At 41.9% G+C, this 21970-nt stretch overlaps 1 protein-coding gene across 2 annotated transcripts; it reads left to right on the forward strand.

Annotated features, from left to right (window-relative positions):
• The first annotated feature begins 2631 nt into the window (after positions 1–2631).
• On the forward strand, positions 2632–21569 carry LOC109869223 (cAMP-dependent protein kinase type II-alpha regulatory subunit). 2 transcript variants are annotated; one of them, XM_020459207.2, is made up of 11 exons: positions 2652–4015; positions 13068–13103; positions 15505–15641; positions 15957–16063; positions 16901–17054; positions 17957–18058; positions 18183–18257; positions 18352–18417; positions 18565–18567; positions 19658–19796; positions 20470–21569. In XM_020459207.2, the coding sequence occupies exons 1-11, from the start codon at positions 3766–3768 to the stop codon at positions 20589–20591; spliced, it is 1191 nt and encodes a 396-aa protein (XP_020314796.1). In that variant the 5' UTR covers positions 2652–3765; the 3' UTR covers positions 20592–21569. The 2 variants fall into 2 exon arrangements, with proteins under 2 accessions (XP_020314797.1, XP_020314796.1); XM_020459208.2 differs by lacking the exon at positions 18565–18567 and having other exon boundaries at positions 2632–4015.
• The last annotated feature ends 401 nt before the right edge of the window (positions 21570–21970 follow it).

Here is a 21970-nt window from a genome sequence, read left to right on the forward strand (position 1 = left end):
TTTACTGCTGCTCTTTAATTATTTGTTACTTTTATTTTATATATATATTTTTGGGGGTATTTAAAAAAAACTGCATTGTTGGTTAGGGCTTATAAGTAAGCATTTCACTGTAAGGTCTACACCTGTTGTTTTCGGCGCATGTGACAAATAAGATTTGATTTGATCACAATTTAGTAGCCATATCTAGGAAAATCATAGTTCCAAAGGCTTGGCCTAATATAGTGTACATCCCTCCTCCCTACTTTACACTCCCTACTATATTGTGGATAAAGTTATCTGTCTAACAGAACACAAAGGGTGTTATTTAATGGAAGCCTCTCCAACATAATCCAGGTATAATCAGGAATTCCCCAGGGCAGCTGTCTAGGCCCCTTACTTTTTTCAATCTTAACTAATGACATGCCACTGGCCTTGAGTAAAGCCATTGTGTCTACGTATGCGGATGCCTCAATACCATACATGTCAGCTACTACAGCGAGTGAAATCACTGCAACACTTAATTAACAAAGACCTGCAGTTCATGTCAGAATGGGTGGCAAGGAATAATTTAGACCTAAATATTTCAAAAAACTAAAAGCATTGCATTTGGGACAAATCATTCACTAAACCCTAAATCGTGTAATAAACAATGTGGAAATTGAGCAAGTTGAGGTGACTAAAATGCTAGGGGTAACCCTGAATTGTAAACTGTCATGGTCAAAACATGCTGATAAAACAGTAGCTGAGATGGGGAGAAGTCTGTCCATAATAAAGAGCACTCTGCCTTTTTAACAACACTATGAACTAGGCAGGACCCACAGGCACTAGTTTTGTCGCACCTGGACTACTGTTCAGTCATGTGCCTCAAAGAGGGACCTCGGAAAATGACAATTGGCTCAAAACAGGGCAGCATGACTGGCCCTTAAATGTACACTGAGAGCTAACATTAATAATATGCAGGTAAATCTCTCACGGCTCAAAGTGGAGGAGAGATTGACTTCATCACAACTTGTTTTTGTAAGCAGTGTTGACATGCTGAAAGCACCAATGTGTCTGTTTAAACTACTAGCACACACCTCGGACACCCATGCAGACCCCACAAGACATGCCACCAGAGGTCTCTTCACAATCCCCAAGTCCAGAACAGACTATGGGAGGCACACAGTACTACATAGAGCCATGACTACATGGAACTCTATTCCACATCAGGTAACTGATGCAAGCAGTAGAATTAGATTTTTTTTTTATGGAACAGGGAGGACTGTGTAGAGACACACACACAGGCACAGACATATACACATGATAAGACACACACACATACACATGGATTTTCTATTGTAGATATGTGATAGTAGAGTAGTGGTCTGAGGGAACACACTTAATGTGTTGTGAAAAGTGCTATAAAATGTAATGTTCATGTAATATTTTAAATTGTATATCACTGCCTTAATGTTTCTGGACCCCAGGAAGAGTAGCTGCTGCTGTGGCGCCAATTAATGGGGATCCTTAATAAATACAAATAAAGCTGCAACAGTTTGAAGCTGCCACGGTTTGCTAAAAATGAACAGTAATCTGCAGCACTCGGTCATATTGTTATCCAGTGCCGGTGCTGGCCTTTTGGAGACCCTAAGCGAAAGAGAACATTTCCTGCAATTCTACCCATTTTGCAATGGGGTAGAGAGACATTATTTCAGTTTTAAACCTAATTTCTGGCAATTCTACACATTTTGCCTAGACGTATGTCATGTTAATGATATCTGAGTGAGCGTGACTAACAAAAAAATCAATGTGGGCCCCCTGGAGGCCAGGGCCCCTGGGCATGTGCCCTGCATGCCTATCTGGTATTCGGCCATGACTACTACAAGTTTAGATAGCTGGCTAGACTAATTTACCAATCAAAACATTGTTCCTGACATGGCTAATTGAGTGACTGTCAGTGACTGACATAACAAGAGAAAAAAATGCTGATGCACAACCATAAGCGACCACTTATGTCTGGAGCAGGCCCTGTTGTCAACAATATAGCATAGTGCATCGTTCAGAAACATACATCTATTTTCATTGGGAAGGCAGATAAAGATGTTTTATTTAAAGCAATCACTTTATCGAAATAATCAAACTCATTACTCCAAGTACTTAATGGTGCAATATGCAGAAATCGCTCAGCCATTTCCTGGTTGCAAAAATTTTAATATTTCGACTAATTTCATTTTGTGACAAAAAAAAATAAAAACTATGCATAATGTAGAGAATCATGGTACCATCTAAACCGCTGTGAAATATATTTTCAATACCCAACAATGCTGTCTTTTCAGCTAGTTGAAGATGGTGTGCAAATCCGAAAGTAAAAGATGCAAAAACTAAATTTAAGATCGGGAAATTGCGCACATAGAACAGATCTTCTTAGACTTGCTTTCAATGAGAACGACAGATCTATAACTCACATTTCTATGTAAATATTACATATTGCAGCTTTAACCTGTCACTTTTCTTTGGAGCCGACTTCCCCGTCTGCCAGAACGGGACACCCGGCTCACGCCCGGAGGAAGCCCGGTTCAAAATCGAATGTATTCCATGTTAACTCGGTTCACCCGGGGAATTCATCGAATCCCCTAATTGATCCTTGCGTGTCATGAGTCTTAGATTGGATTGGTACATTGGCATGTCAATCAACCCTGTCTACCACTCACCCCGAAGTAACGAAAAGAAGAGCCTCATCTGGAGGTAGAAACAGATTTACGGAAAATCACGAGGAACGTCGTTACCAATATTTATGCCACACATTTTCATTTTAACGTTGGAGAAACACTGGGTAATTCGGATTCAAGATAACGTTTGGGTTGTTCCTGCCGCTCCTTGTCTATAGGGGCTTGGAATTAAGCCGGGTTCGGATTGTCTGCTGCAACTGAACTGTCTGCCTGGACTCAGCAATAAGAAGTCAGCTGTTAGTTATAGCTACCGGCATTTAGCTTAAGGGACGTTATTGGTAGATTTTAGCCGCCATTACTTTATTCGTATAATACGAAGGCGAAATACTTCGGATATTTAATTAGATGTTTCTTCTTTCCTCGAAACCAACTGGCTAGTACTGTAGTTAGCTAATCTAGCTAGCTAACGTAACAAGTCCCAGTGCCCACCCATTAATTATATGCTAACGTTTGCTGGCTGGTGGTGTACTATACATCGCCTGTTCGCTGATCAGCTAAGTTTTTGATCGGGCATTGATTGGATATACCACTAGCTGGCGGGGTTTGGTCGCTACCCTGGCAAAGAAACGAGCGAAAAAGAGGAGGCGAAATAAAGAACAGTGAGGACAGCGAGGGAACAAACTATAGTAACCTTACTGTAGCTAACTAACAACGTTCGTTATCATTTGTGGCATCCATTTATTAGCCATCGAGCTCATTTGTCAGCTTGGTATAGCAGCAGCTAGCTATCTAGTTACCCAACTTGACAGCTCAGATATCATAAACTAACGTTAACGTCACTGGGGTTATATTGCTTTCTTTACACAACAAGACCGGCCTTCCATCGACAGTGTCACTACGTTACTTGCTTGGACATTTTTGTTAGCTAGCTAAGCAAATTTGCAACCGCTAACTGTTTATCAGTGTCAGCAAGCTAACCCAGTTTTGTGAAGCTGTTGTAAGTGTCAGCTATCTCCCCCCAGTAGGAGCTGTAGCGTGCAACACATGGACGGATATTGAATTCATTTTTTTTTTTTTGTACGAAAAACAGTATACCTGAACATCCTTTCTAGTTAGATAGCACCATCGAAAAACAGTCATGAGTATCGAGATACCGGTGGGATTGACGGAATTGCTGCAAGGCTACACTGTGGAGGTGCTTCGACAAAGGCCAACAGACCTGGTGGAATTCGCCGTGCAATATTTCACGCGCTTGCGGGACACCAGAAGCCAAGATGGGGGCGGTGCTGCTGTCAAGCTCGGGAAGGGAGTGGTGTTCGATGGGGAGCCGATGCAAACAGAGTCAAATGGCGACGATGAAGACGGGTCCGACGAGTCTGATTTCGAGCGTAAGTTGCAGCCTGATGATGTGGCCGATTCACTTAGTATTCAGTTTGGGGAATGATTATCTTGCTTAGTTGGTTATTTGAAACTGATTTGTTAGAGATGAGTACAGATGGATTGGACTAAGTCTGCACAACCAGTAGCACTCTGGGACTGGAGTTGGAGAACCCTAACTAAACTAGTAAGACTTATGGCTGCAATCCTGTTTGTGACCTTATATAGGTTAGACATGTTATATCAGATGTCTGCTGATCTTACTGTTTAATGTCCTCAATGATGACATAAGTGCATTTACCACACACCCAGGCCATGAAAACCCTATTTACAGAAATAAGATGTGGCCAGCATAACATCTGCCAGCCCAGGCTGTTCCCGGACATAAGATGCCAGGAAGTCCGCTGCTCTCTGCAGGCTGAGAGAGCAACGTGACCCAGATCGCATTGCTTTTCAGGGGCTGTTTTGCTGTGAATGGACGTTCTGTTTTTGTCAATGAGCTCAGGTCTGTGATCACAGCAATTCCAAAATGTGTTTTCATTGGCTGAGGAATGACTTGGACTTCAGTTTAATCTCTGGCTGTATTTGGCGGTTGTGAGATTGATTGCAATTACCTCATTGGTTGTATGTGTGGGGTGTGTGTAAACAGATCTGTGATGACAATCGCATCTATTTGAATTCCTCTCTTAGTGGGGAAACCATCTCATGCATAACTCAACTCTTCTCATACCCCCGAGAGGCAGACACTGACCCACTAGGACATTTCTTAATGTTTTTGGCGTATTATAGCAGACTTTTTGTCCTCATGATAGGGTTCCCATCGTCGAACTTGATGTACTGAGGATAATCAAGTTTTGTAGCATGTTTGTGTAAGTGACCGTAGCTGAAGTAATATTCAGCTCCATAGTTAAAAGGGTCTATTCTGCAATTTCTACATCAATTTTCTGACTTAAATTCATACATTCTTGAAGACTGAAACATATGTAACCCCATCAGAACCCAAAATATAAGCTTATTTTACTCCTTTGTTTGTAAACAAAGTAATTTGAATCAAACATTGTATACTGTAGCCTCAGCACATGGTTAAAACTGTCATTTTGATCTCATGGAGTCAGTCCTTGTGTTCATAGCTATGTCTGTGCTTACATTTCTCCAGCCCTGTCCCTTAGCTGTTTACCAAATCAGTGGAGGTGTGACCGCTTTGTTGTTCTTTGAACTGCAGATTTTCAATTAATTATGGTATAGTTTTGAAAACAAACTGTTGCATCAATCCTATTTTCCTTGAGGTAGAAGTGCCATTTGGGCTCATTTGAACCAATAGCCTATCTTTTGCACATTTAATTTTTTCCTCAGTGACCTTGGACTGGGAGATGAAGAGGAATAGATGAGCTCTAAAGAGGGAGAGAATAGAACTGGGGGGGTGTATTGAGAGTAGAGGCCGACTGATTATGATTTTTCAACGGCAATACCAATTATTGGCGGACCAAAAAAGCCCAAACTGCTGCATATAACCTGACTCTGCCTGCACGGAACACAAGAGAAGAGACACAATTTCCCTAGTTAAAAGAAATTAATGTTAGCAGGCAATATTAAGTAAATATGCAGGTTTAAAAATGCATACTTGTGTATTGATTTTAAGACCGGCATTGATGTTTATGGTTAGTTACACATTGGTGCAACGACATTGCTTTTTTTCGCGAATGCCCATGTTAAATCACCTGTTTGGCGAACTAGGCTGTGATTCAATGATAAATTAACAGGCACCGCATCGATTATATGCAACGCAGGACAAGCTAGATAAACTAGTAATATCATCAACCATGTGTAGTTAACTAGTGATTATGTTAAGATTGATTGTTTTTTATAAGATAAGTTTAATGCTAGCTAGCACCTTACCTTGGCTCCTTGCTGCACTCGCATAACAGGTAGTCAGCCTGCCACGCAGTCTCCTCGTGGAGTGAAATGTAATTGGCCATAATCGGTGTCCAAAAATGCCTATTAACGATTTTGTTATGAAAACTAGACGTCGGCCGATTTTCAAGTTAAGAGAGGGAGTTTGTATAAGCAGATGGTTTACACCGCCACTTCATAGCTTGTCTGATAGGGCATTATAAGGCCCTATGAATAGATGAGTCACCTGAACGAAGACATGACCGACAGCAGACCATTGTGAGGTCACTTTGCTTCAGGTTTGCTGTAACCAGATTCTGGATCCCATGAACTGGCCATACAACTCCCAGCTGTATGATTGCCAGGAACATGCCAAAACATTACATTTTCTGTCACAGCAGTTTGAAAATACACTCTTGGAAATATCCTAGTATTTCTGCATTACATACAAACTTTGAAAAACACATTTGGGTGCCATTAAGAAGAGAAATAACAAATGCCAGTTAGTCTTATGTGGCATGGACAGAGATTGGGCCCATATTGCGATACTCTACTATAGAAATCCTCCCGCCCATCACTAGGGAAAATGTGGTCCCTGTCAGTTGTGCAACAGGTGACCTAATTACCAGTCCAGACTGTGCATTTAGGTTAATCTAATGGATAGCATCCCTTGAGAGCCACACACCACACTGGCTTTAAAGTCTCTCCCTGTCTCTCCCTGTGAGCGTGAATGGGAACTAGGCATGCATGCAGTTTACTGCTTCATTTATTAGTCACGTTTTGAAAAGCATCTGAACTTTGGCACTTCCTCATTCCCTGCCCATTTCCTGTGGCAGAAAAATAAGGAAAATCGCATCCTCTCTTTTATATGCATTTCACACAGGCCGCTCTCCCATATGCCATTTTTACTGTATGAAGTCACCACACTGAAAGACGGGCTGTCACCGTGTTTAGTCACTTGGTCGTGGACCTTATGCGGCTTCCCTACACTGCAGGATGTGGACACCATCCGTTTGGATCATTCTAATAACATATTGTCATGCAATGCATAATAACCTCTGATAAATTCTGATATGGCTAACAGGAAGGCTGCAAACATGCTTTTATGAACTATCTCAGATAGTTAATCATCTGTCTTTGTGCATCAATTAGCCTTTCAGTTGATGATGCTACCGGTCCACTGTAATATCAACGTTGAAATTGAAATCAAGTTGAAAACAGACTGTCATGGCTGTCCTTCCCTGACTGATCCTGACTCTATTCCATTTTCTCTCCCTCTCGAACAGGATAGCTTCTCAATCTGATTAGACAAGGTGGTTTAGGGAGAAGATGTCATTTGTACGGTTTAACGGGACAAAGGGGCTTTTGAGGGTGGGAGCACCAGGCAGTCGCTCTAAAGATGCTGGGGGGGCCTTCATGGCCTGGCTTGCTAACAAATAGATTTGTTGGTATTTATTATAGCATTTTATATATGACATATTTAAAAACTATTACATTTTTTATATGACCTTTTACTAGCAGACACCTTTATCCCAAGCAACTACATTTTTGATGTATAGGCTGCAATACATGAAAATGGTAATGGAAGATGTCTGACACCCCCCACAGAACCAACATGGAACAAAAATTTGTGTTTGCTTGCGGTGACCTTGTCCTGTCAGTGCAGAGGGAATACAGACTGGGCCGGCAACCTTGGCGCTGTCCTCACAAACACATTGGAGTGGGAATAAAGTGGACAGGCAGCGACCTTGCCTAATCACACAGTAGATAAAGTGCAGGGGTTCAGTAATAGTTCAGTCCTCAGCCATCCACAAGTGGCTTTGATACAGGCATCTTTGCATAGCTTCAATAATTTATTATCTGAAAGGGCACCAGGGTGGGAAATTAACACACACCAAATGCTGGTATATTTTGGCATTGGCTGGTAGAATGTCTATCGCTACCAGCTACATTGGCAGGTGGTCACACAGAGCATTTGCAAGCATTTTTTTCTCTCAATGCAAAAATCAACATTTGTGTGTGTCAGCTCCGGAAGAGAGAATCTCAACAGTACAGTGGTGAAGCGGAGTGGCTGGTCAAATTAGGACATCCACCAGCCTGGCACCACACCACACTCTGATTTCCAGGAGCAAGTCTAGTCTACACAGCTCTGTAAAGGCCAATATGTTCATATTTGGTTGCTAGGCATTCTTCCCAATCCCATTACCCATCTAGTATTTCTTTGATAGTTTACACGCTTTCAATTGTTACATTTTAAACATCAGCCTGATAATGTGGGTTCAGGAAACCTTTGTTACTTTAAATGGGCCCAGATAGTGAGTCAGTGCTCTTTGTTACCATCACTACTGTCTCTCTGACCACACAACCTTCCACTGCTCTTCCTCCTAAAGTCTTTCTCTTGACTTAGGCTATAGCCTTCCAATGGGGGGGGGGAGTTACGTCTTTGGCCAAGGTCCTAGCTAGCGTGTCTGCCATTAAATTGGCACCCAGACCGCTCTGACATATAAGGGCTAACCCATCACTGACAGTCCAGAAGGGGTTAACAACACAAGCTCTAAACAGGACAAGGCCACTTCTCCTTTTAAGGACTAGCCTGGAGAATGAGGGGGGGGGGGGGGGGGGGGGGGTTGGGTGTAGTAAAGGAGGCAGATTGACAGGGGAGGGGGGGGTTGGGTGTAGTAAAGGAGGCAGATTGACAGGGGAGAGGGAAAGCTGGAACAGACATGGGGAGAAAATATACTGTAGTTAATTTCCATGAGTACGACAGTTGAAAGTCAAGCTGAAAATTCAGAGTAATCTCTTGTACCTCAGCTTGTAGTGGAAATCCTCTTGCAAAGAGCATAAACACAATGTGTGTGTAATGTTGATGTTCTCCATCACACAGTGGTAAACTTGTGGGTGTGGGAAAATTAGACCCGTAAGTACATGGTTTTCCCAGTGTTTGGCCTGCCCTAGCAATTTCACTGACATACCATACGATAAATAATTTTCAGCGGTCCTTGCTAAGCATGTCTTGTTGTAGTGTGTGGCTGGGGCCTCTACAATCTGCTACCAAAACATGACAACGTTATTAGGTCTCTAAAGCAGAACACTGCAGGAACACTTGTATATGCTACCTTGCCACACCATCATCCTCATGTTCAGGGAAAATGGTGGACTGTGTGTGTGGATTTACTCATTACACAAGCCTTGTGACTAGTCTATACAGTGCTGTCGAAGAGTGCTGAGCACTGCACTTTGGGATGTGCCTCATTGACTGGTGACGTCTAGGAATATAAATGCACATTGTTGGTTGCATGACGGACTATGGGTGAATGAAGACCATGGCAACGCTCCTTGACTCATCAGGGCTTTTTGGAACGTGTTTGCATTAACATACATGTGTGTGAGCAAGACCAGGTCTCCCTGGAAAACATTTTCAATTGTTAGACGATCCTGGCTAAATCATTTAAAAAATGAAAGGCCTAGCCTATAAACATACAGGGGAAAAACACACACACAGATGGGCCCTCTTGAGACGAGCAGTGAGTAGGCTACATCCATGTGTTGAAATAAAAATGTAAAAATGGAACCTAGACAAGATTAGCCTTAGTTCATACTTCATTGTCTGTGGTTTGGGCACAGTTACTTGAAAAAGGTAGTGTGTTACTGATGACAGTTGCTTGAAAAATAAAGTAATCAGTAACGTAATTGTTTTCAATTACTCAGAATGAGTCATGTAATCTTATTACTTTTGGAATACTTTTGAATTACTTTCACTTTTAAAACCCAGACATACTTAACACATGAATCTAACAGCATTTTTTTAAATTTAGGAACATGAGCATTTCCAAATGAGGACTAGCATGAGAGTATATCCTATAATTCAGACGTTCTATTCGATGTGTAAGAGCATAGTCACAGGGCTCCAAACTAACATTTTCAATTGGTGGCACCAGCTCATGACTTGGTTGCGCCACAATTGCAGTGGGGTCACGCAATTGAACACATTTGTAGCCTCAGTCTTATAAGGTCTTTCAAAGGGTTTCATTCAGATGTGTACTAGACTACAAATGGTATGATTCAAGAAATAAAGTTGACTCTAACAACATGTTCAGGCACGAATACATGACACCAGATATCTTGATGTGCAACCTGAACCAGCGTTTGTCATGAATTTGGTGTATGATAACTAGGCAATAAGGGTTCCAGAATTTTTTGATATATTTTTGGGTTCAATAGACATTCATTATTCTACATCTTTTTGGGCACTAATATCACGCAGGCTAATTCATTTGTGGCTAATTCACCAGATGAGGAAGTAGTTAGCTAGATCGCCAACTCGAAATATAGCCTATTACCATAAGAGGCCATCCACACTTGATGGACGATCAACCGAACAATAGAATCTTTGAGAGCATGTGATAAGTCTTGATGGTGTGCAAAATGACAGCAATGACAATTTCATAAAATTTCCTCTTGACATGAGATGAAGTAATCCCGAAAGTAATAAGCTGTTTTTAATAATGTAACTAATCCGATTTTAGATATAGTATATTTTTGTAATCTGATGACATAATCCCAGTTACATGTAATCCGTTACTACCCAACCCTGCTTGGGCCTCACTGATTATTGGTTAGGAGGCTGTGTCAAAACAATTAGATTAGCAGAAGAGATGTTCTGGATCAGCACAGAGGAGCATCAACAACAAGCTAGCAGACACTATGGCTGCGTCTGAGTTGGCACCCTGTCCACTATGGCTGCGTCAAGGAATTAGTAGCCAATGGCTCGCCAATAATTAAAATGAATAGAACAGGTGTCCCCATTCAAGTCAATGATGGCATAATGGGTGGACCTTGTTCTATTCATTCCATTTCTATGGGCTCGCCTTCCAGCTCATCTCTTGCCGCTGTGCTATCTCATATCTCAGACTATATATTTATTAATGTGCTTCCTGAGTTATGATGATCCACTTTTCCAGGCATTGTGAGATCTGATCATCTGAGCAGTGTGACAGCCTTGACTGCAATAAAGATTGTTTTCATGGTGAGTCAGGTGTATACAGCTGTGGCAGTATCTAAAAGGGAGAGCTCCCTGCCATGCTAGCCGCCTCTGTTGTCCTTGCTGCTTCCATGGCTGGCTCTGCCGCGGAGGCAAGGTCAGCCGTGTTGGTTTGGAGACACAGACGCCCCTGTCCTGTCCCTGCGGTGCTCTAACCATAACAGTATGCCAACACTGAGCATGTGCTGATTTAACCCCTAGTCCCCCACCCTCCAGCCACACAACTACACTTCCCTTCTCAATGTCCTTGTGTGTTCCTGCTCTGCCCAATAGGCCATTGACACTGGTTGCTGCTTCACAGCCTTGTCTTTATAAACAGTCACTCTGTCTGTGCATATGAGATGATGCTCTGTCATGTTCATGTGGGGCCAGGAGAAACACTTCTCCAGGCGTTGAGGTCTGATCATCTGCACGGGAGGGGCTGTCGAAGACTACAAGAACGTAACCAGCGAGCACAAACACTTCATTCCTTTTTCCTTTTCCACTTTATCATGGTTTATTTTTATTTTTTACAGGGGTGGGCATGAACAACGAGGGAAAGGGGGAGGACCTAAGAGATAGTGAGAGACTGACAGACAATGAGTGGGTGTGGGGATTGAGAGGAGAGAAAGCCGGAGAGAGCAACAGGCGGGAGGGTGAGGGATGTCTGTTCAACGAACAAGTACCACTTTGATTGTCTTTTGTTCTAGCTGCAATTAGTAAGGCCAGCAGACAGTGATAATGTCTCGTCCTTATGGGAGTTTGTGAGTGGGTGTTTGGGTAGAGGGGGGACCTTTTACTTAGGAAGAAGTGGTTTCAGGAGGGGGAGGTTGTTATGGCAATGAGGTCTTCCTTGTGTTTTGTTGTCATGGCAACTTCAGGCACTTGCTATCCCCCACACGTGATGACGGGCAAGAGCACTTCATACACTCTCCTTACACAGCACATGCAAACACGCATGTCCTTGCAATATGACACACTTAGTCTACACTCATCCTCTGCTTCCCACAAATGCACTTTAGTATAATGACACTGAAACAATCATTATGTTAATATAGTGTTTCCCCTAGGATCTGTTTGAGCAGCGGTGGCAAAGGTGGGGGGGTTCTCTTTGCTGCGGGGGTCTGTGCACATGCCCCCTGGGAAATGTTTATTTGTAGAACTGTGGTGACTTAAAAAAATATATATTCTACTCCAAAAATCCATAAAAATGTAATTATGTTAACACCATCTGAAACGTAACACATGCTTGCCACTGCACTGTAGGGAGATGAGGAGCAAGCGGTGGCTGTGTGCTCATGGCTCTCATTTGTACCAATGCTCGCTCTGTTGGCTACAAATATGTTGTAACTTGTCACTCTGATCTTAAAGCGATAGTGAAAGATTTTGACAATGATGCACTTTTTCTATACTGAACAAAAATATAAATGCAACATGCAACAATTTCAACGTTTTGACTGAGTTTCAATTCATATAAGGAAATCCGTCAATTAAAATAATTTTGTTAGGCCTTAATCTATGAATTTCACAACTGGGCAGGGGCGTAGCCACTTGGGAGCCAAGACCAGCCAATGGTAAGGAGTTTTTCCCCACAAAAGGGCTTTATTACAGACAGAAATACTCCAGTTTCATCAGCTGTCCATGTGGCTGGTCTCAGACGACCCTGTAGGTGATGACGCCTCATGTGGAGGTCCTAGGCTGGCGTGGTTACACGTGGTCTGCGGTTGTGAGGCCGGTTGGACGTACTGCCAAATTCTCTAAAACAATATTGGAGGTGGCTTATAGTAAATAAATTAACATTTCATTCTCTGGCAACAGCTCTGGTGGACATTCCTGCAGTCAGCATGCCAATTCTATTGTCCCCTGCACAAGGTGCACCTGTAATGATCATGTCATTTAATCAGCTTAAAAATCCATAAAAGAGCTGATAAATTCTACTTTTGTGTTATTTTGTCTGGCTTTATTGCAGTGTAGAAGATTGTTTGTGTGTCGGCACGGTCTCATTTCATGTGTTTGAGTTGTTTTTCTCTGCCGTTTCAAGAGTGCTAGCAATGTCAGAGGTCGTAACCACAGGCTCTACTGTTGCAGCAATCTGTGAACAGGAGAGAGTGTTCACCAACCCTCTCCCTCCCTTTCTCCCTCCCTCTCTCCAGCCCCTCCTCCCAGCAGATATAACCGGAGAGTGTCAGGTAAGTCCTGTTTGATGTCACTACTCACTAATGCAGTGTTATTCAAACTTTTTCAGCAGGGACCCAGTTTTTTTTTTTTTTTTTTTTCATCCAATTTTTTGGGGACCCCATTTTTCTCACCAATTCTAATGGCACAACCTTAGAATCTGTACATTGTTATTTTCACATCAACAAATAACTTTCAGTTCATTAGGCTACATTTTAATCTCTCTAGAACAAGAACATTTACTCAATATTTTTATTTTTCAAATTATCTTTCTCAGTAAAAATGTATTCACACCCCTTTACGTTTTCCACATTTTGTCACTGATCTACACGCAATACCCCATAATGTCAAAGTGGAATTTTGTTTGTAGAAATGTTTTTTTAAATGAATTTTTTTTAAAAACACATTTAAAAAAAAAATATGGCAACAACAAATCACAAGTCACATGGACTCATTCCGTGTTCAATAATAGTTAACATGATTCATCACTTCCCCATCTTTGTACCCCACACATACAATTATCTGTAAGGTCCCTCAATCTAGTAGTGAGTTTCAAGCACATTTTCAACCACAAAGAAAGGCATGTTTTTCCAATGCTACGCAAAGGCAGAAGCTGAATATCCCTTTGAGCATGGTGAAGTTATTGCAATTATAAATACACCCAGTCACTTCTCAGTTGCCAGAGAGGAAGGAAACTGCTCAGGAATTTCACCATGAGGCCAATGGTGACTTTTAAACAGTTCAAGTTTAATGGCTGTGATAGAACTGAGGATGGATCAACAACATTGTATTTACTCCACAATACTAACCTAAATGACTGAGTGAAAAGAAGTCTATACAGAAAAAAATAATCCAACATGCATCCTATTTGCAAAAAAAGTACTTAAGTAATAGAGCAAAACATATTTTCAAGCATGGTGATGGCTGCTTCATGTTATGGTATGTGCTTGTCATCGACAAGGACTAGGGAGGTTTTAACATAAAAATAAATGGAATACAGCTATAAGCACAGGCAAAATCCTAGAGGAAACCTGGTTGTCTGCTTCCTACCAAACACTGAGACTAATACACCTTTTCAGCAGGACAATACCCTAAAACACAAGAACAAATATACACTGGAGTTGCTTACTAAAACGACATTAATGTTCCTGATTGACCTAGTTAAAGTTTTGACTTAAATCGGTTTGAAAATCTATGGGAAGACTTAAAAATGGCTGATAAGCAACAATCAACCTGACAGTTTGAATTTTTTAAAATAATAATGGGCAAATATTGTACAATTCACGTGTGCAAAGCTCTTAGACTTACCCAAGAACACTCACAGCTCTAATCGCCGCCAAAGGTGGCTCTTCAAAGTATTGACTCGGGTGTGAATACTTATGTAAATGAGATGTTTCTGCATGTTCATGTTCAAGACATTTGACATTTCTACAAACGTGTTTTCACTTTGTCATTATAGGGTGTAGATGGGTCAGAACAAACATCTATTTAATCCATTTTGAATTCCGGCTGTAATAGTGGATTAAGTCAAGGGGTATGAATACTTTCTGAAGGCACTGTGTATATCTTTTTTTGCCTACCCCACTGCAATTCCGGGGGTCACCCACCTGACTTTGAATAGTACTGCCCTAATGTAATCTGCAGCAGCGACGTTTGTTTGCATGTTAAGTGTTTGTGCTTTGATCTGGTGTAATCTTACCTGGCCTCTTTATGCCTGCTTGGTGTTAACACTAAGTTACTGGTTGTCTTAATGTATCACTGAACACTGATAACTAGTAGGTGTGTGTCACACTGATATTAGTCCCCTGGAGCGTGGTTTTCAATGTTTTCCCTCGCTGTGTCCAGCACACAGAGTAATCCCTTACAATGAGTCTTTAGGTGTATTGATTGTGGTGCTAATATTGTGCCCCCAAGCCCGTATGTGTTACAGTATAAGTTGGAACTCTTTGCCCCACCATGTTACGGTAATATTGTTCCCTCAGTATGTGTTAAAGATGACCCCCCCCCCCCCCCCCCCCGCTCCCTCAGCCATGGCTCATTGGCTAAAGCCTATTGGGAAATGAATGGCGTTTTTATATAAACAGCGAAAATAAGGTCTGCTGTAACACAGGCTTAGGAGATCTTACTTTTTGTACAGTTTGACTCCTTTATGTAATCAAAACTTTAAGCACTAACAGCACAAAAAGGTCATGTTAACTGACTGATATTATCTCATAAAACAAAACATATAACATCTAAGCCTGTTAACCTCCGACTTTATTTTCAGCATTTATCCCAAAATCCCATTGTCACCATTCATTTCCACCATAGGACTGGCCGACCAAACCAGAGGGAACTCCGTTTTTTAGGACTACAGGTTGGCAATCTCTGTTTACCCCCCAAGTGTTTGTTACAATCTAAGTGTTCTCACGCCAGTGTGCGCGGAGGCCTTTAACCCAGACGACGATGACGAGGTGGAGGAGCCGAGGGTGGTGCATCCTAAAACAGACGAGCAGCGCTGTCGACTGCAGGACGCCTGCAAAGATATTCTACTGTTCAAGACCCTGGAACAGGTAGAAAAGATGAGACCGAGGTTTTAACCACACAGTGACAGGAAACCCCAACACTCTATTAGAGTATAACGGGCCACACCGTCATATGCACTTCTGTTCTAATAGGTTGTAGATCACATTGACTCATAAAAGGTTAAGGTTTCCTGGTCTTTACTTACTGGTACACTCAGTAACACACAGTAATACACAAGCTGCCAGACAGGCACAACTCACTCCGTCCATTTTTAAGTTGAGTCGTTTTTTCAGACAGTGATTGTGTGGTCTTTGTTCTCAATCATCCTCTTTCCCTCCTGCTGCGGCCCTCCTCCCTCACAGGAACAGTTCTCAGAGGTCCTGGACGCCATGTTTGAACTGCGCGTCCAGCCCCAGGAGCATGTCATCGACCAGGGAGACGATGGAGACAACTTCTATGTGATTGAGAGGTGTGTGTGTGTGTGTGTGTGCGTGCACGGTTTCTTCAGAATCGTTATAATCAAGGCATTCGCTAGAAAGCAGCGTTCATACCAAACACAATACAAAAGTCCCCCTTGAGCCTTATTTTACTAGTTGTTGTTTCCGCCATGTTTCCTGGGCCTAGGCTTCATGGGTGTTTCCCAAATGGCACCCTATTCCCTATATAGTGAACAACTTTTGAACAGAGCCCTTGTGGGCCCTGATCAAAAGAAGTGCACTACATTGGGAATAGGGTGCCATTTTAACGCAGCGTATGAGTGGGCTTATTCTCTGCACCTTAAGCTCCCTCAGTCATGCTAGTGCCTCACCCTGAGAGGCTTAGGGCTAGATGCACGTCATAAGCATGTTAAAACCTATTCCCTCCCTGTGTGTTGCCTTGCAAAGCCTCATGGGATACCCCCTGGTCACCTACATAGCCAAGTGATCATCATACTAATCCCCCCAAACAAAGTGAATGTTCACTGGCTACCACAGCACAATGCAACCCTGGCAGCCAATCAGGTGGTGTATCATCCAAATAAATTCCCAGAACTGAGCTCCTCGTGCTGTTAGTCCCCCTACCCCTGGTTGGTTAATCCCAAGAGTAGAGCCCAATACTCCAATTAATTTTTTTTACAAAAAAATCACTAACTGCAGCAGATTTAGATCAGTGATCAACTTTATTATAGATGAAGATTAGTCTGCAAATATCTCCTATGTTATTACTATACACAATGCATTTTGTAGAGAGCTCAAATATTATTAGAACATTCTTCATTTCTCTCCCTTCCCTTCCCCCTGTCTCCCTCCCCCTATTCTTCTTCCAGAGGAATCTATGACATAGTGGTACTGATTGATGGCGTAGGAAAGTGTGTGGGCCAGTATGACAACAAGGGCAGCTTCGGGGAGTTGGCACTGATGTACAACACCCCCCGTGCTGCCACCATCATTGCCACCCAGGAGGGGGCGCTCTGGGGCCTGGTGAGAATCATGCACACACACATTGGCCTAACCCTCTGACCTCTAGTTCACTGCTGTGCTCTGCCACAGCACCTCCCAGTGGACACTAGGGAGAATGGTAAACATAACGGCATTACAGATACAAGATTTACCACAGAGTTTCTAAACCCAGACGTCGCAAGATTTCTGGGAACGCTTGCCAAACAAACCGGGCCAGTGTTTGGGGTTTGAGAAGTCAATGAGAGAAGTGAAAAATAGTTCCTTATTTGTATATTTTCTCAATCTAAAGGCACAACTTATATTTGAGCCAATGTCTTAAGTAGCTGAACATGTTAGTACTCCAACCTCATGAGAGTGACAAACTGACACCTTTTCATTTTTGTCAAACTACTTCATATCGATATAAAAATAGTTTTACTACTTGCACATGCTCAGTTCGGCACGAGACGACCGTTAGACCCAACGTCGCCATGACATCACCGACAAGTCTGATTGCGATTTCTGTTGGAGAAGCAGAAGCCCGTCTTAATTCTTTTCAGTCTTTGGATTTCCTGTTTTGTTCAGTGTTTTTAAAGACCCGCTACAGCTATTTCTTTACTTTTCCCATTTGGGTGATAAATTGGGTGCCAGGGAGGCTGTTGTGGGTCTTTAATTTGTAGGAGATAGATCTTAGATGTGCTTTAAGATTCTTTGGTCTTTAATACTCTTTATGTAATGAAAAGTGCTATAAAAGTTTAATAAATTCTTTATGATTAATATTTTTAATCATGATAGTAAATATTATAGAAGATTAGTACATCTATCCATACCTTTTGTCTGTTAGATATGTAACCTATAGCAGGAGAATGAAACAGTTTGTGTCGGTGTGATTGTGTTATCCTGTCTGTGTGACCGTGACGGATGCTGTCTGTGTGCACTACCAGGACCGGGCCACGTTCCGTAGGCTCATTGTGAAGAACAACGCCAAAAAGAGGAGGCTGTATGAGCAATTTGTCGAGTCTGTGCCCCTACTGAAGTCTCTGGAGGTGAGGGGGGAGGGGAAAGGGAGTGGGATGGGAGGAATTTGAGGAAGCTCGACAGTGAAAAATGTAGCACGGATATTAATTTGTCTCCCTTTGCTTTTCCTTATCAAACTTATGTCTCTCTCAGTTATCTGAGAGGATGAAGATTGTGGATGTATTAGGAATGAAGACATTTTCTGATGAAGAACGCATCATCATGCAGGTAGGATGTTCTCCAAGATTCTCTTGGTATTACTGTAAAGCTTACTAGTAACAATGACCATGGGCAATTGTAAACGGTTTGTGTTGCTGTATAGGGGGACAGGGCAGATTGTTTCTACATTGTGGAGTCCGGAGACGTGAAGATAATGATGAAGAGCAAAGTAAGAGTACTTGTTTTCTCCTGTCATTTCTGCCTCATCACCAGAGAATGTGGAAAAAGTGGCTTTATTTTATGTTCATGTCACCCTGTGTTTTTCTCTCCTTTTTTTTCTCATATGTACTGCTTAACCCTGCACCCAAACACAAAGATGGTATGACTAATCATCTGAATTATAATCATTATTAATATGAATAGTAATAATTCAAAGTTGAGCATGGCGTACCTTAAAAGAAAATCAGCAACATTTTAGTGATTCGAATCAGAATATTTGTAAAATCTACAATCCACAAAATGTTGTGTCCCTCCCCAAAAAATAATTTAAGCTAGCTAACAAACTATGGTTCCTAATGTTGGCTAGCACTAGACGGCTGTACCTGCATCAGAACTCCTTCTCATCCTGATAGTTTCTCCATCTGATTTCTTCTTAGTAAATGGTGTGGCAGCACTTTGTTTATAAAACCAAACAGTGTAAGACAACGTTTTACACTGAGGCGTTTTCATTTTTATAATGCATTGATGTGCTGCTTAAAGTCTGTATTTCCATTCTTGTGCATCTGTTATTTTTTTGCTGTCTTTTGTATTAGCTGGTGCAATTAAATGGATTTTAAAAAGTACTGTGACAAAGCAAAACTCATTTTCACATGGCTCTTCCAGACCTGGGTTCAAATAATATTTAGGTTATTTCAATTACTTTTAAATATATTTTGAAGTAGTTTGGATAGTTTCTCAGAAAATACAAGTAGTTGAATATTGGAATGTATTTGAAAATACTCATACAAGTGTATTTTCAAATATTTAATACTCCATGTATTTGAACCCAGGTCTGTTTGTTCCTAGGGGTATTTGAAAAAATGTATTTGGAGAAACGTATTTGAATAGTTTTAGGATAGTTATTTGAAAATACTTCAAATAGAAGTAGCTGATCTGGCCACATTATTTGAAAATACACCAAGTATTTAAATAACATACTTAAATACGCATGTATTTGAACCCAGATCTGGCTTGTTCTTAGCTCTCTGCAACAGACATGGCCTATTGCTTAGTGAACAACATGTTTGGGCTTCCTTGGCACTGTGGCTCGTGTGCCATGATAAAACATTTTGTGAATTTTGAAATCGGCAACCAGTCATTTGAATCTGCAAAAAAATATTAAAATCATCGTAAACCAAATCAGCCCCAACCCATCCTGTCCTCTCTTTTTTTTTTCTGTACCCTGCTCTCACTCCCCCTCTCTCCCCCAGACGAAGGTGAACCAGGAGGATAATGCGGAGGTGGAGATCACCCGCTGTAGCAGGGGTCAGTACTTTGGGGAGCTGGCACTGGTCACCAACAAGCCCCGCGCTGCATCAGCGTATGCTGTGGGAGAGGTCAAGTGCTTGGGTAAGGCCACTTCATACATCTACACATATATGTGTGTGTGTCAGTTTATTTTAAAGGCCCTGGGCTCTGAGTGGGTGTCCATCAGTGTGACAGAGAGGTATTTTCTGCTTGTCTCCCTGAATCTCTTAACTGCAGATTACTGGCTTGTAAGTGTTCTAGATGAGTATCTCTCCTTCACGGTCTCTCGGTACCTAATGCAGAGATGTTTCTCTCAGACAAACAGGTGTTTGTGTGATGCTCTCTCTCTCTCTCATAGTGATAGTCATCTCTCTTATGACTTCAAAGTGTACACACATCTAACAATTCTACAGGTGTAGAGTGCAAAAATGTTAATTTGAAAGCAGTGTGCTCTACTGTAGTTTTATCTCAGTGTTTTGACAGGAAGGTCTATATCCGGCTCAGGAACTGTTGGAAATAAACTATACAGGAGCGTAGGCTACAACAGTGTATTTCTATTCCTTTACCAGGACACACTATTCATAAAGCATCTCAGAGTAGGAGTGTCGATCTAGGATCAGTGTTGCTCTTTACATCCTAATGAATAAGATGACATGGACAGGGGGCACCTGATCCTAGACCAGCGCTGTTTTTCCGTGGCACCTTATGAATACGGGCCCATGTCGCCATCTATCTGTTGTGCAGCTGTGTGAGTGATTCTATCTGTGTTTTTCAGTAATAGACATTCAGGCGTTTGAGCGTCTGCTGGGTTCCTGTAAGGAGATCATGAAGAGGAACATCACCCACTACGAGGAGCAGCTGGTTGCTCTGTTTGGCTCCAGCATGGACCTGAAATGACCACCCTTCTCCGTGCCTTACACACACGCGCACATTTACATTGATGAACAGATACATAGACATTGAGACACGAGCACTTACAGAAGTACACCCTGACACACATTTTCTAGCTTAACACACTCCTTTGTAAGCTCGCGCATAGGTACACACACTTTCTACTCACCCATAAATATCACACACGCAGACATTCTTAGTTGCTTGAACCTGCTCCAGCCAATTTAAAAAGCAACATCCCTGCTGTTACCACTCTAACGCCGCCACAGCTCAGCAAGGACACACACACAGGCTTGCCCTTCTCTCTCTCTCTCTCTCTCTCTCTCTCTCTCTCTCTCTCTCTCTCTCTCTCTCTCTCTCTCACACTCACACTCACACTCACACTCACACTCACACTCACACTCACACTCACACTCACACTCACACTCACACTCACACTCACACTCACACACACACACACACAGGCTTGCCCTTTTCTTTCTCTCACACATGCATACATACATACAGGCGTGCCCTTTTCTCTCTCTCTCACACACACACACAAAAACCTCAGCCAAGGACACATGCACACACAGACACCTGGTGAAAAAGAAGAAACAAATTAAAAAGTTTAAAATGCCCACAAAAAAATAAAGGTTTAAAGAGAAGTTTTAGAAACATTTTATGAAGATGAACAGAAGCTTTGATAAAATATTATTTCAATAAAAAGTGTTTCCTCTTTGGGGTTGAGTCCTTTCTGAAAGCTCTCCTACTGTTGTTGATTCAGTGCCGGTGATTACCACAGAATACCCTATGTTTCAGGGCTATTGTTGTTATCATTAACTCCACACATGTATTGTTATATATTCATTTTGTTTTACTTTGACCTATTCAGCTAAAGTACCATCTCTGACAATGTAAAACAAAAATATAGTGCTTATTTTTCCTTGGCCATTCTGAATGAGTTGTCCTGGATAAGAATAAAGCAAACATTTTGTTAAACTGCCCTGTCTTTATTATATTGCTGTTTATTGGTGTTTTTGAGGGATAGTTTGAGGCTGCGGGCAGTTTTCTCACTGGCTTTCCAGTTCTCATTCTCTATCCCTGACTCAAGATGGTGAAAATATACATTGAATTAATGTTATGGTTTCCTGATTATGGAAGAGCTATTGTTTAATGCAAGGCGGGGGGCATCAACCCCTATTTAACCCTGAATAAGTGAAAATCATATCCATGAAATACATCCTCCAATGATTTCTGAACGTTTCCTTTGAAAAAACGATATCCCAAGCGTGTGTACAGACTAAAGGGTAAAGAAACGAACAGATTTAGCAAAATAGTGGGGTGGGGGGGAGACACACCGGCAAACTTCAAGGAGTTGGTCTGATACAGTATGTCATCAGTCC

The sequence above is a fragment of the Oncorhynchus kisutch genome, linkage group LG24 (assembly GCF_002021735.2).
Source record: "Oncorhynchus kisutch isolate 150728-3 linkage group LG24, Okis_V2, whole genome shotgun sequence".
Taxonomy (NCBI): Eukaryota; Metazoa; Chordata; class Actinopteri; order Salmoniformes; family Salmonidae; genus Oncorhynchus; species Oncorhynchus kisutch.

Excerpts from the sequence above, each read along its gene's own strand:
- LOC109869223 (XM_020459207.2), top strand. The coding sequence starts at position 3,766 with ATGAGTATCGAGATACCGGTGGGATTGACGGAATTGCTGCAAGGCTAC. Across the intron at positions 4,016-13,067 it reads CGACGAGTCTGATTTCGAGC|CCCCTCCTCCCAGCAGATAT; the intron begins GTAAGTTGCAGC and ends CCCTCTCTCCAG. Across the intron at positions 13,104-15,504 it reads ATATAACCGGAGAGTGTCAG|TGTGCGCGGAGGCCTTTAAC; the intron begins GTAAGTCCTGTT and ends TTCTCACGCCAG.